The 13,890-nt window shown below is 49.0% G+C and overlaps 1 protein-coding gene across 2 annotated transcripts in view; it reads right to left on the bottom strand.

The window, feature by feature from the left end:
* LOC126541410 (multiple C2 and transmembrane domain-containing protein 1-like) overlaps window positions 1-13,890 on the bottom strand; it is a 288,393-nt gene that overhangs the window by 6,552 nt on the left and 267,951 nt on the right. For both annotated transcript variants that reach the window (XM_072286493.1, XM_072286494.1), the window contains exons 10-20: window positions 13,462-13,516; window positions 12,136-12,277; window positions 10,724-10,826; window positions 10,223-10,324; window positions 10,054-10,128; window positions 9,837-9,956; window positions 6,192-6,320; window positions 5,948-5,998; window positions 5,295-5,401; window positions 2,948-3,057; window positions 419-516 (exon numbers count right to left, since the gene is read on the bottom strand). In XM_072286493.1, the coding sequence (XP_072142594.1) occupies window positions 419-516; window positions 2,948-3,057; window positions 5,295-5,401; window positions 5,948-5,998; window positions 6,192-6,320; window positions 9,837-9,956; window positions 10,054-10,128; window positions 10,223-10,324; window positions 10,724-10,826; window positions 12,136-12,277; window positions 13,462-13,516 (1,092 nt within the window). The remainder of the gene's footprint in view (window positions 1-418; window positions 517-2,947; window positions 3,058-5,294; window positions 5,402-5,947; window positions 5,999-6,191; window positions 6,321-9,836; window positions 9,957-10,053; window positions 10,129-10,222; window positions 10,325-10,723; window positions 10,827-12,135; window positions 12,278-13,461; window positions 13,517-13,890) is intronic.

Genomic DNA, 13,890 nt, shown 5'->3' with positions numbered 1-13,890 from the left:
TCACGCTATAATATTACTATAAATACTATGCCATTAACGCGGTCCCAACATTGCGGAGTGATGCCGCCCGTGGTTTACCTTACAACTCCAGTTCTAGGTGTAATTTATGAGCACGAAATATTACTACAGGCCCAAGTGAGGTAACGACCATAGAACCAAATCAGCAGGCCTTATGTGTACGATGGTCATGAACAATACGGGTGCTCGACAGGGTATATACGACGGCGGATTGCACTTGAATTCGTCTTGCCATACTCTTCTTTGAGTGTCCTCCATAGAGGAGACCGCTCGTGTCTTGCATCTGCATGTATTGGTCTACATATATCCTTGCGGTCAATTTAGCAACACCTGCAGCTTCATTATGTAAATCTGGCTTTAAGGAGAGCACAGCGGTACTTGCTTCTTTATAGGCCCTTACCTTTTCTTCATTGTCAGGCACGCGACTCAGGAAGTCCATCACTTCGTTGTTTGGAACCACGTCAGGACTTCGTAGCTTCTTGGTGAACTTGTTTATCCCTGCGGAAGTGACCCCTTATGGATTACCGAACCGAGATGGAAGTAGTATCGCGCTCAATATGCGCTGCAACGCGAAGGCGCGTGACAATGGAAGCGGTCGCGCGTTGTAGCTCATGCTCAGCGCGATGGTACGTGACGGAAGCCGTTGACAAATTCCCAATTACACTTCGATTGCCAGCATGTTTCATGTGTACACGCACCGTGTACACATGCTGTTTCATGACACGTACCGTGTACGTGTTATGAAAGCCGTTTCCATTTTCAATATAACCACCCGCGCTTAATTTTGCAAATTTACTCGGGGCACAAAGAGACAAGAAAGTACATTTTTTTTGCCGCGACTTATGACTTACACATCAAACGATGTGATGACGTGCAAAACATGGCCGAAACCATCGAGGCCATAATGGCATCAGGCGTTGTCCTGTTAAAGCTGCGCCCCAACGTTTGCGTCAGATTGTTTAACTGGGCGCGTTCGCTTCCCCTACACATAGTGACAAATTACAAGCATATGGGCGCGCCATACTGAGAGTATGATTTATGAAGCCGCGCCGAGAGATGTAACAAACCAGCCGAGTATCATCGTATTAAGAGATCAAGGAATGAAAACGTGAAGAGCCGGGTCACGTTCTCCTGTTATTGCGTGATATCACTACAGCCCCCCCCCCCCTCCCACTCCCCCCCCCCAAAAAAAAAAAGAAGGAAAGGAATGTTTCGAGGTTGGATTCCTCGAACGGTGTTTTAAGAAAATTTGGACCACGCTTAAGCTTCGCCTTTAAGAGTGGAACGCGATAGCATTCAAAGACCCCTTACTGCTTTTCATTCTTCCCGGCAACTGCAGCTTATGCAGCCGTAAAGATTACCGGGAAACGCTGGCGGCGAACGCTATGCACGAGGGCGAGCTTTCTGGTAGAAACACTGCCTCTTGCGTGGGTCGATTTCCTGTTATTGTTTCGCACTTTTAATATCTCAGTCTGAGAAGGGCTAACATAAAAGATATGCGCTGTCGGGTTTTTTTTTTTTTTTTTCATTACATTTGCTTGTCGGCTGCCGCTCTCAAGATACCGAGAAATAACATTGTAAAGAATGAAAGACAATGTATGAGCGACTTTGGTGGTAGAAGAATGGTTGGGTATGCGTGGTTCGGAATTAGGTTCGAAGATCTTCTGACTTAGCGACGTCCGACGCGGGATGCAGGACGCTGAGGCCGGATTTTCTGCGACGCGGGCTCTTAACGTTGTCGCGTTAATAAAGCTGACGCAACGCAGCACGCAAGGCAACTGCTGCTGAACAGCACCGTTTGCAGCTACCAGGCGTCTCACAACGTTGCTGCGATGAGGGGCGCGGCCGGTGGCGTAGCAGGCGTCGGACCTGGATGGCGCACGAGACGAGGCCGATGGGAAGTAGTCGGCGTTAGTCAGCGCCGACTGGAAATATCAGGACTATGTAGCTTGACGTTTTACAGTTCGTTCCTTTCAGACCAGTGCATAAACACAGCAGCCTGGGCAGGAATGCTCACGCTCGTGGCAGTTTTGCAGCCAAACGCTCTCCGCGTGCTTGGACACACTTTGATCATCCGCGTATGCGCCGTCGATATCTAGACAGCACGACGGCGGGAATGCGCCTCGAGCGTCCATATACACTCTAAGAAGAGTTTACAGCCTTTGGAGTGCCCCTTCTAGACGACCCTTCTAGACGACACAACAATAATCGTCATCTGCCTTGATGCGTTTCCTTTCTTTAACGCTGCGAGCCCGGTACTTTCCAGTAACGAACGGCATGCGCGTTATCAGCACGATAGCATTCCCGACAGGAAAGTAGCGGGCGCGGCGTTTTCAAGAAAGGAAACGCATCAAGGCAGATGACGATTATTGTTGTGTGGCAGAAGGGGCACGCCAAAGGGTGTAAACTGTTCTTAGAGTGTATTTATTATCGCAATAAAGGAATTGAATAAGTTACGAAACGGAAGAATGGAGAACACTGGGCATAGGTGCGGGCAAAAGTACTTGAAACACGGGAGCTGCGGCCGAACAGCATTCCAGTACCCTCAATCAGCCTCCAGGCGCAAGACAGAAATCGGTTCACACAACCTAGCTATCAGCGGTGGCCTGAGCGCAATTCCTACCTTCTCACCGAGGCTGCTAGATGATACTGGATTGCAGTTCAGCCACAGCTTCCGTGTTTCAATTACGTTTGTCCCCACTTCTACAAATTTGCGATAAGACACGCCCCCAAGTGTGCACTCGAAAAACTATCTCACTCATCGGCGAAATTTTCTTGCAATCTCTTTCACACTCCCTGAAATCAATGGCGGGAATCGAACGCCACTTGCGACAGTTTTAACAAAACAATCTCGAGTCGTACGCGTGCTCTCCTGCTTTTGCGAGCGCACGGAATAGCGTGAGAGGAGAAAACGAAAACGCCCTCTTACCCCAGGCCATCACGACGTAGCGGATGGGCACGTAGTACAGGATGCAGGTGACCAACAGCAACACGATGATGGCCAGCCAGGACAGCTGAGGGACGCTGAAGTTGAACGTGCTACAACAGAAAGAAGAGGTGTCTCAGCTCAAGCCCACGAAACTCAAGCGCCAAACGTTTTTTTTTCGTTTTTTTTATGTGTCTACTCTGACGCGTCACGCCGTGAGACACGCAGAGGTCATTTAGCGAGGCAAGATATTATATAGTCACTTCGGCGTTCGCGTTTAAATTAAAATAAAAAAATTCTGGGGTTTACGTCACGAAACACTACAATGGTTTATGAGGGATGCCATAGTGGAGGGTTCCGGATTAATTTTGAACCTCCGTAGTTATTTAAAGAGCACCCATAAAAGCACGAGCGTGTTTCGTGCATTTCGCCAGCATCAAAATACGGCTGCTGCGGCCGGGCAATGAATCCGCGACATCGTGCTCAGCAGAAGAACCCAGCAGCCACTGAGTCACCGCGTCGGGTGACGGCGTTCAGGTTTCATTAGACCGCGGAAACGTCGAATGTACAGTACTGGAGTATATGTCAACCTGCCTAAGGTGTATGAGTGTCGAATGGCGAGAGATCAGTCGCGTGACCAGGCGAGACACGTGCCTACTAGTCACGCGGCCTGAAAGTATTGGAGAGAGCACCTACTTCACATATTTTAGAGCCTATGACGTTACAGGGAGAAACAAGTCTACTTTAAACGATAAAAGGCTCACATACTTAAGAAGTTATCACGAGCTATATCGTTAAGAGTCCACAGGACCATTGCAATGACCTGCGTGCTCTTTCTAGCCATGTGGAGCCCCGCCCATTTTCTCAGTGCCAATTCCGCCGTCTTCGACCAAAAATCTACCCTCCGGTGAGATATTTGTGCCCCGATTCCCAAGTTGTCTGTCCCCTTTCCACCAATGTTTCTTATTTTTCTGAGGGAGCGAAGGGAACGGAGGGGTAGCGACATTTAAACCGGCACCACTTAGACTTGTACTAACCACTAACAATGTAGTCACTAGCACTGTACTAGATCAGTAGCAATGTCAGAAATGTCCTGCTCCTGCGCAGCATGCGGCGGATGCGCATCCTCTGATTTTACCATGTCCTGGGACCAAGACTATCCGGGAAGAGTCATTCGTGGCTATAAGCTTCGAACTGACCGACCTGACCACGACAAGCGGTGTCTCACGGAGAAAACATTTTATAAATTACACCAGCAATTATTTGCGCCCAATGCGTCTGCGTGTTTCATTTAATCTACTGCATTCGTTATGACGTGGCGCAATCCATGTACAGTGAAAGTAAACTGGATACTAAATTATGGCAGAATGTAGTTCTCTTTCTTTCATAGAGAGCGGTAACTCTGGAATGTTTCAAAATTACGTCGCTAAGTTCAAAGAGGAACGTAAAGAAAAGGAGTGGCAGTTTCGCTGAAAAGGCGAAGCACTGGTAGCGACAGCAAAGTATTAGACAACTACACGAAGTAAGGTTCGTAGGTTTTCGGCCGTGTAAGTTGCAGTAAACATTCGCTTTAATTAAATTAACAAGCATGACGTCACGCGCGCACGTGCAAATAAGAATGCATCTCACTCAACGACCACGAACAAGTGTCATCACAATATCAACGTAATGAAGAGCGCCGGCAGCGGGGAGCAAACGCTTCGTGCTGCCTATCGTATGGCTTCCGAGGCAGCGCGCGCTGGCGGCGCGCCATCTCGGAGGCGATGCTTCTGGCTTTACCGCGTTCCTGGAACTTCAGTTACCGGGACCTTCAACACTAGGCTTGCAGGAAGACCACGCGCATGAAGCGACGAGTCATCTCGGCTCACCCTTAGGATTTGCACCCGCCGTAGATTACCTCCAAAATATGGCGCGTGTGCCGTGTATGCGCTCAGTTGCCTGGACAGCTATGCGCAGGCGCGGCCCAGCTAGAGGAGGACACGTGCGCTCTCCTCGCTTAAAGCGCGCTCGATCACACTACCTCCAACGTTGGGCGCGTGGAAAGACTGCGCGCATCAAGCCACCATCCACATCGCTTCATCTTCGCGCGCTTTCCGTCGCACCTACAGATTACGGCGTGCGGGGTGCGATACAATCTTATTGCACTTGGACGTTCTATGCAATGTCATGGCGACGGTTAAAATTTGCCTGTACAGTCCATACATAGTCAAACACCTCTATAACGAAGTATTTTGGGCCTCCGAAATCATTCGTTATACAGGTCATTTCATTGTAGAGACGTTCGTTGTAGAGGCACTCGATTGTAATTGCAAAAATAAAAAAAAAAACGCGAGAGTGGCCACTTGCTCACTTGTTGATTCTTTCTCCAAGTGACGCCACTTCTCCAAGGACATTCTGAACGGTAGCCGTGGCTTCCTGGACGGCTTGAAGCCGCTCCTTGAGGCTCTTCTTTTCTTCCTGGTGTCACAAGCAGAACGGCGGTAAGTGCACAAAGTGTGTCGTGATAAGCAGCTTGCATAGAGAAGGCGGTTACGTCGCATCGCACGAATGGTAGGTAGAAAAGAAATTTTAAAAATTTAATACAAAATCACTAGCTAGCATCTTAAAGCTCAATCACAAGGCCTCATTCTCATTACTTTTTCGTTTACTAGACGGTTGGACTTTAGCAAAAGGCGAGAGACAGATCAATTCTTAAATGGATTCTGAAGATGTTTGCCTAGCCGCACGCCTGGCGCGCTACTATAGATGGGTGGTACATGAAGTTACTCATTCACGCATTACACACGCGCCGAGCATACAGAAGCTACAGAAGCAACGTTGAAGTACACTTCGGTAACAAAGAACTGGAGTGTATGGTTAAGGCCAGTATCCCAGAGGAAGACTAAGAGCGCCAAAGTTGCACGCAAAGTACTAGCAACACTGCTTTAATTTCCAAGAAAATGGTGCAGCTCTATTGCGGCCTCAAAGCACGTGCAGAAGCGAGAAAGGAAAACTGGACTCAACTGTTTTTGAGTCTTTGTCCTCGTCGTCATCGTCTTCATCTTCTTCGTTGAACTGTTGGGGGAGAAGGAGAAAATAACGCAATTGAGCAGCTCTGAGTCAAGATTTTCATTAATCAAAGGAATAGAAAGCAGAAGCAACACACCAGACAGTTTGAGTTCAGTTATGCAGAGCTCAGCACCTGTGGAGAGCTACGCGTACGATAGAAAGACGAGCTGCACAGGAAAGTGCGTAACTTTATACTTACGTCCTCCTCCTCCCTTCCGGCGCCCTGGATGCCAGCGACGGTGAGCACAAGCAGGTTCTTGAAGAACACCAGCAGCAGAACAAGCGGAAGCATGTACAGTTCGGCCGTGTATGTGATCACCATGAATGACTGCAGATGCAAAAATCGGGCAGCGGGGAGCGCAGAGAGGGATACACTCTTAATGAGGCTTTCAAGTTTCAATGACATCTACAACATCGGCATCATCTAGATATGAGCTCCTAAATACACGAGGCGCGTGCGCATGAGCCTATTTGGAAATATTGTTTTCGCTTCAAATTTGCATACCTTCCTTTTTTTAGAAAGAAACAGAAGAAAGGGGAAAGGCCGGGAGGTTAACCAGAGAGGAAGATCCAGTTTGCTACCCTACGGTGGGGAAAGAGGGGAGGGGGAGGTAAAGTGATAACAAAGTAGAAATAAAGAAAGAAAGGAGCATAGACACACAATCACAGTCGGTCACTGTCACCGCATCCTGTCACCGCACAGCCCAATAACACTTGCAGCAATATGAACATCTGTTCAGGCTACAGCCGCTTGTCCAATTCTGTTGCCCTTAAAAACTGCAACAGCGACATACCTTCCCATTACTATTTTCCTTAGTAAGGTACCGGCTGAGTAAAGTAGCACACATTAAGTACCGTATAGTAGCACAACGTGGCACTACCTGTCATCAGGCCAAGTGCTTATAGCAATCTTGATATATTTATGGAAAACGATGGTCGGACTTAAGGAAACGATGGGAATCGCGCTAGCAGCTTCTCTGGAACTTGGCTGCCATTCTGCAAAGTCGCTACACATCTGCCGGGTTTCCTACGACGACAGCTACAGGAAACCTGTCAGTGGCGTCGTGGCCCGAATAGGGGCTATAGCGGAGTGGCCGGAGTACGCTGCTGATGCTGCATTCACGTGCAGCTAACGCCGTGGCAGATAGGATAAAAAAAAAGGAATGTTGGACAGTTTCCGCCATGAAAGGCAAAGCATTGATAGCAAGGAATAGCGTTGCGCTGAAGCTCCTCAGGCGGTGTCACATGTAAGGCAACTGCTCCCGCGCAGAAAAAAAAAAATACCCAGACAGATATATATTTGGGCGTCTCAGACGCTGGTGTAACGAGGAGCAACTCCAGTGGCGTTGCAGACGGCTCCTAACGGGTGCACAAGACGAGACCGACAGTAAACTGTCAGCGTTTGCTAGCGCCCAATCAAAGGATTGGACAAGACTTAGCATCACGTTTGCAACCGGTTCCGCTCAGACCAGTGCATGCACCACGGCGTGATACGCGCACGACTCAAGCAGGACAGGCGACGCTTAAGGAAGGAGCATACTGCCAAACCACGACCGCTTACCCCGTGGTCTCCCATGCGAAGCGCAAATTCTTGTACAACAGCCGCAAACTTGTGCGGCCTATAGAGTGTGGACGTATCCACTCGGCAACTGGAAACACTTTCGGAGGGGGCTCCTCAGATGGTGTCATCACAGCAGGCAACGTTCGCACCACGTGTGGATATTACTCCGCGGACAACCGCCCGGATATTGGACACATGCTGTGAGAGCGTTCAGGCCTCGATGTAATCCGGGATCAATAGAAGCTCACGACAGTACGGACCCTTAACGACTGGCTATGTCCTGCAGGCGACATGCACACGCGCCGCTCTAATTGCACTGTGAGACTTTGTCGAATAGGCTGGCCCGCTGGGTCAATATTGGTGTTGATGTGCCCGTCCCCCACTAAGGCATCGGGCAGTCCTGCGCGATTAAAGATGTATCTATCCATGCAGCTGCTAAGCAGTAACGCTAACGAGCGTGCGCACAGCGCTCGCGCCAGCAGCGAAAGCCGCTCTGCATCCGGCAGAGCCGATCGAGCGGAGCATGATGGTACATCAACTTGTCTTCGTATTTTTTTTCTCTTTTGTTTTCCAGCCAAACGCATTGCGCACCTCTGGAGGCCTTCATACACACTACGCGCGAGCCGCGCACGCTGCGTTGATATTAGGACTGCACGGCGGCACAGGAGTCGATCGGGTCGATCGCGCGAACGCGCGTCGAGGGTTCGTATGATTGCTATTGCAACAAAGAAACTGACGACCGCAGTCACCTGCACTGGGCATGGAACTCATGCCACTGCAGCGATATGAAGCTGGCATCCGGGCACGCTAACAGAGCTATTGCGCAACTTTAGCGCTTAGTAGTTCGTGCGGTGTTCGTATAGGCTGCGCGACCCAGAATGAAAATGTAGCCGGGCGTCTGCCCGAACGTTTCGGAAGGAAAAGGAAAACACTCTTTTTAAGAGGGCTAGACATTGTGCCCATCGGGGGTCCTCAGAACAGGGCTTTGTTGGCAGTATTCTTGAAAGCCTTCTCAATAAAGGCACACTTTATCAAGGTATACGTGCTGGCGGTAGTCGACCATTCCGGAGCGGGAATGTGGCATGGCCAAAGGGCGCGAGGTGGTTTGAGGTGTCCCTGCAGCCTTCTGAATGCAGGCAGGGTCTGTGTGGGAGCTCGTAAGGAGGTGAATATGGGCAGGTGTGAGGAGCCTGTTGATTTGTGCCTGTCTCATGCCTTTTTTTCTACTGTCGTAATGCAATTTATATGTCGTACAGGCGTTTATATAAGCCTTTCCTTTTACATACTTTTTCTTTTCATTTCTGTGGTAACGACAATACGTTGTAGCTATACGACGTCATCACGGTTGCTAGGGCTTAGTCAAGCTGCTTAAACCAGCGTTTTGCCCTGACAGCCACCTCGGCACTATACTCTGGAACGAACAATGTGGTTCGATAATGCGGACTTCCGAAGCAGCAAGGAAATTACGCAGATCCAACGCACAAATAAAGTTGAATCTACTGGGCGAGACCCTGACCAGCGACCGACCGAGCCAGGCCAAACCATGGGATCGTCGGCAGAGAAAGCTCCGTTTTAAAACCAGGGAACGTGCTGATGCTGTGCACATCCTGCTGTGTAAAGCTTGTAGGATCAGAAGTTGCTGATGCGCGATGCTACAGATGACGGACAAAGAAATGGCGCAGAAAAAAAAAAAAAAAAAAAAAAAGACGAGGGCGAACGTCGACGAAGGGTGAATATGAGGGAAGAGACGAAGGTGGTTGGCCAATCACATGTTCTAGTGAGTAAGAGTTTCAGAAGTGTCCAAAGATTAATTGGCCAGAAAAGAAGGCTCTTTCCGTTAAGATGCCAGTCAACGCGAAGCAAGGCAGACGTCTTTCCGAACTTATTTTTTGCGACATTTGTAAGCCCTTATCGGCAACGAAGAGGCTATGTTATTGCGGAAACCACTCAGTTAGAATCTTAGCAACTATACTTGTTTATCAGGATAAAATTTGTACAAACGTATGCTTCGATTGCCTGTTTTTGTGAATCGTCACACCAACAAAGATTCTCCGTTTACATAGACACCTAGTTAAGTGCTTCAAACCAGACTGATTCCAGCCGAACGTTTACATGCGGCATGTTAACGCATTAACATGAGCAGAACGTCGCGTCCTCCAGAAATATTGGCTTTCATACTTATCTCTCATTCAACCAAACATTCACTGATGCCTACATTCAGGTGAGCCAGAAGATAAGTTTAGAAACCGAGAAGCCGCTTAAGAGACCGGCCGACACACTCACAAAAAAAGCGAGAAGGGACCTCGGTACGGACTCCCAGAGAAAGCAGTTGTTGAGGAATTTGCCCATGTCGATGACGAACACCACGATGTTCTTCACACGTGTCAGGTTGCGCATGAACACCTGCGAAGGGCCACTCAGTTATGTCACACAAATGTCACTTCTTTACATGGGTTCAAGTGAATAGAGCCGAATGCGTGTAGTCGGTTGTAAAACTCACAATTCGCTTGAACTTGGGATCAAGCTGCATGAACTTCGTCTCCTTCGGATTGAATGTTTTCACGCAGGCTTTTATCTGCAAGTTCAAGAACTGTCGTTCGAGCACTGTGCTTCGTCATTAGAGAGTTATGAAGTTTATCACCAGTATACATCAGAGTGAGTGCACTCACAGGGTTGTAGACCACTGACATTTCCAGGAAGATTTGGCCTTTCACCCTCGTCTTGAGTTTCCGATCCTTTAGTCCATACCATTTCTTCTCTCCGTTCTTGATCTGTTCAACGAAAAACAGAGTGCTCTCACAGAAAACTACAAACGCTTAGGATTTAATGTTTTCTGGTGCTATGATACTTCGTAGCGAAGCATTCGCGTGTAACACCAGTTACCACCTCAGGTCTCACAACAGAGAAAAACGAGCATACGTGCAATTTGAAAACGGTTCGTCGCCAGGAGCACACAAACTCTAAACAGCTTCGAAATGATATGCGCTAGCATCAGGAACGTATTGCATTTTCTGAGCAGGCCGGCAAGTTGCTGCAGCTCACTGCTAATTTCACTAAAACACACACGTCTACTCAACTTTCTCATTACGTTAATGAAACGTCTTCCGCGCAGCTAATTTGTTAATGATCAGAGAGACGTGACACTAACACCAAACTTGAGGGTGCATTACCTTGAGCAAGGGTATGGCGAGCTTGCCAAGAAATTCGCACTTCTTGTCGCGGTCCTCGTCGTAAACAGTCAGCTCCAGGACAGAATGAATGTCCTTGACCTTGCTGCATGCGAAGAAAAAAAAAAGTCCCAGTTTCACCCTAAAGGCGAAGCATCGATTGCGATAATTAGCGGACATCTAGCTATACGAAGGATAGTAGTTTTATCGACCATATAAACTTGTAAACATAGGCATACTAACTAAATTAACAAGCGTGGTGTCAAGCGCGCACAAGCAAACATGAACACATCTCACTCGATGACCGCGGAAACTCTGTCAAAACGCTGCAGTGAGGAAACGTGGCAGCAGTAGCGAGCGAATTGACCTTTGTGCAGCCGCTCGCATCAACGCGAACTAAGTCGCGAAAGCACAGCGAAGCGAGGATTCTGTACCCGTCGCAGATGGTTTTGAAGAAAAAGCGGCCCGGCCGGACGCGCGCGGCCACCCGGGCCATCCGGATTAGAACGCGAACCCTCTCACCCCCCCCCCCCCTCCGCCCCCAAAGCTTTGCGCGCGACAGAAGGCGGCGCGCTTCCTCCCCGCTTTCCGCCGTTGCGTGCGCGAAATTGAGCCACGATCGCCGTGCAACCCTCGCACACTTTCACTCACACATACAGCATAGAGCACGAACATTTTATCGCCCTTGGACTTTATATGGTACCTCACGGCGACGGCAGAAATGCGCCTGGGATGTCCATATAATTGCTATCGCAATAAAAAGCGCTTGTGAACAAGGCGCTGTATTCTAGATCGGTGCAGTAAAAATTCCCCTGAAAACACCACGCCGCGTCTCGTTTCACCCATTCAGCTACAGCGCGCCTGGCTACTGCCCCCTCCAACCTCTTCGACTTCTGCGCAGTAATACGCGTGCAGCGCCAGCGTTCGATTCACACTGCGGGCAGCTATTGCCACGGAGCTTCTAGAGCACGGCTACTGCGGCTTTTGCGCACGAACGGACGGACAGGCAACAACGAGGTTCCGATACAGTCATTGATTGCGGGACCTCATAATGAATTTCATATTTGCTCAAGCTTTAACCATTACATGGAGCAATAAAAATATTGAAACTTAAACCCCAACTCTTAGCTATCACACCCGCTTCAAAAACTTAATGCAAATAATACATTAACTTCCAACGTGGCCACCTCCGACTACAATCGAACTATTTATTTTAATGTCAACAAAGATCCATTTAAGCGTATCAAGCTTTTCACTAATGGGAGCGTTTCTTTTTTCATGCGTGCTCGAATGTCGAAATCGCGGAGAAGTTGCAGTAGGGATAATGTTGGATGTGCATAAGCCCTAACAGTATCCGCGCTCTCTTGTACCCAGTGCGCTTATGACCAGGCGTGCCTCATAGTAGTGGTGCTCACAAGCAAAATATCTTGTTCCACTCGGGCGACAGGGTCTTGTACTCGGTATGCGTCTGCAGGCGCGAATTGACCAGCTCGAGCACGCAGAACGGGTCGCTCTTGCCTCCCAGGTCGGCAGAAGCCAGGCCCTGTGCCTTGTACACTGCGCATCAGTGAGAAACGAAAAAACCACCGAAGAGAATCAGTGTCTGAAGAATTACGAGGTACAAAAAAAGCGTGCCGTAGGGCGCCGCCACAAGGACACGATAGCAAACACACATTAACACCCCTTTCCCATAGTTGGGCTCGCTCGCCGACTCCGCTTTCCAGACACATCATGGTGAACACTGAATTCCACTGGTCCCTCTGGTGCGGCCCAGCAATGACCGCTCATGTCTTCAGAAATCAATGTTTGCCAAAATATTATAGGGTCTATAGATGGAAAGTGACGGACGAAGAATCAAAGGCAAGGACGTTAACCGAGGCTGTCTAGCTTGTGAGCTTGAATTATGCACTAGAAGTTTTTGCCTTCACGACTTGTGAACTAATCTCGGAACTCAAAGCGAGAGCGTTAAGGGCCCCGTGTCGCAGAAAATCCGGTGCCGGTGTCGTCGTCGGCGGAGTTGTCCGTGAGGGAAAATGTTCATATATATTTAGGTATATGCATACGGCACGCCTTGCAATGTGACATGCGGTATATGCGGGTTATATTGCCACACCATTCTATCCCTAAGTTGCTCATACCGTGTCCTGCATTCTTGACAAAGTGCTTTTGTGTTGCTAAGGCTTTGTTATCCCAGGGCGGATCATATTTTTAATGCACGTCGAAGCAGAAGAGTACCCGGCTGCTCCACATGGCGCCAACATCTACTTACAGTCAATTAAAGAAGAAGGCTGTGCACGACTGACTCCTCTAGACTTCGGGAAGAGGAAAGAAGATAGATAAAGAAAAGACAATAAAATAGGGCAGTCAGTATGAGCACACTCGCAGAAGAATGTGCACTGACATTCTGAAACGACGCAAGGGATTAAGAAAGAGGGGGTAAAACGAGACAGGAAAAGCAGGAAAGTTAACCATGCGAGAAGCTTCTGGTTTGCTACCCTGCATGTGGTGTAGGGTAAAAGAGGCACACTGTGTTCGCGCACCGGATTTACTACGAATCGCAATAAGCGCTGAAAGCTTCATCAGACGAAACTGGTGCGCCCTTGAACTCCCGGCTGAGTTAGTGGCCCGGGCCACGGTGGTGTGTAAGTGCGCGGAGAAAGCGGTCCTCCACGGAAGGCCTTCGGATCCCCGTACTCTTCTCGCTCGTTCGGCGCAAGGCATCCCGCCAGCGCTACACCCACCTTTGACGACGAGGTGTCCGACATCGTCCCAGTCGTAGAAGCTGTGTAGCAGGCCCTGCAGGAACCGAGCGAGGTGTCACATTTGTGGGCCCCGAGTAAAATTACGAGCACGTACACAAGTTTTCAATACGAGGAGCCCCCCGCTCCCGGTAATTTGACACATCGCGGAAGGCTCAATGCAACAGTAACAAACCGCGCACTGCCACCAGTCGCGTGACCAAGTAGTGAGTTAATTGTTTTTTTATTACGTTGAATGAATGTTTGATGTTTAATGGCGCAAGGGCCAGGTATGGCCAAAGAGCGCTATGCCCGTGATAATTTTTTTTTGTTAAGCGTAATTAATTCGCAAGCGAAACGCCGTCGAAGGTCATCGGTAATCAGAGTACCAAAGCATGACCAGCCCTCTAACGAAACACTTCGCCGCCGCTT

Source organism: Dermacentor andersoni, chromosome 2 (assembly GCF_023375885.2).
Source record: "Dermacentor andersoni chromosome 2, qqDerAnde1_hic_scaffold, whole genome shotgun sequence".
Lineage (NCBI taxonomy): Eukaryota > Metazoa > Arthropoda > Arachnida > Ixodida > Ixodidae > Dermacentor > Dermacentor andersoni.
Note: the sequence above shows the minus strand (reverse complement) of the source record. Positions and strands in the feature narration are given on the sequence as shown.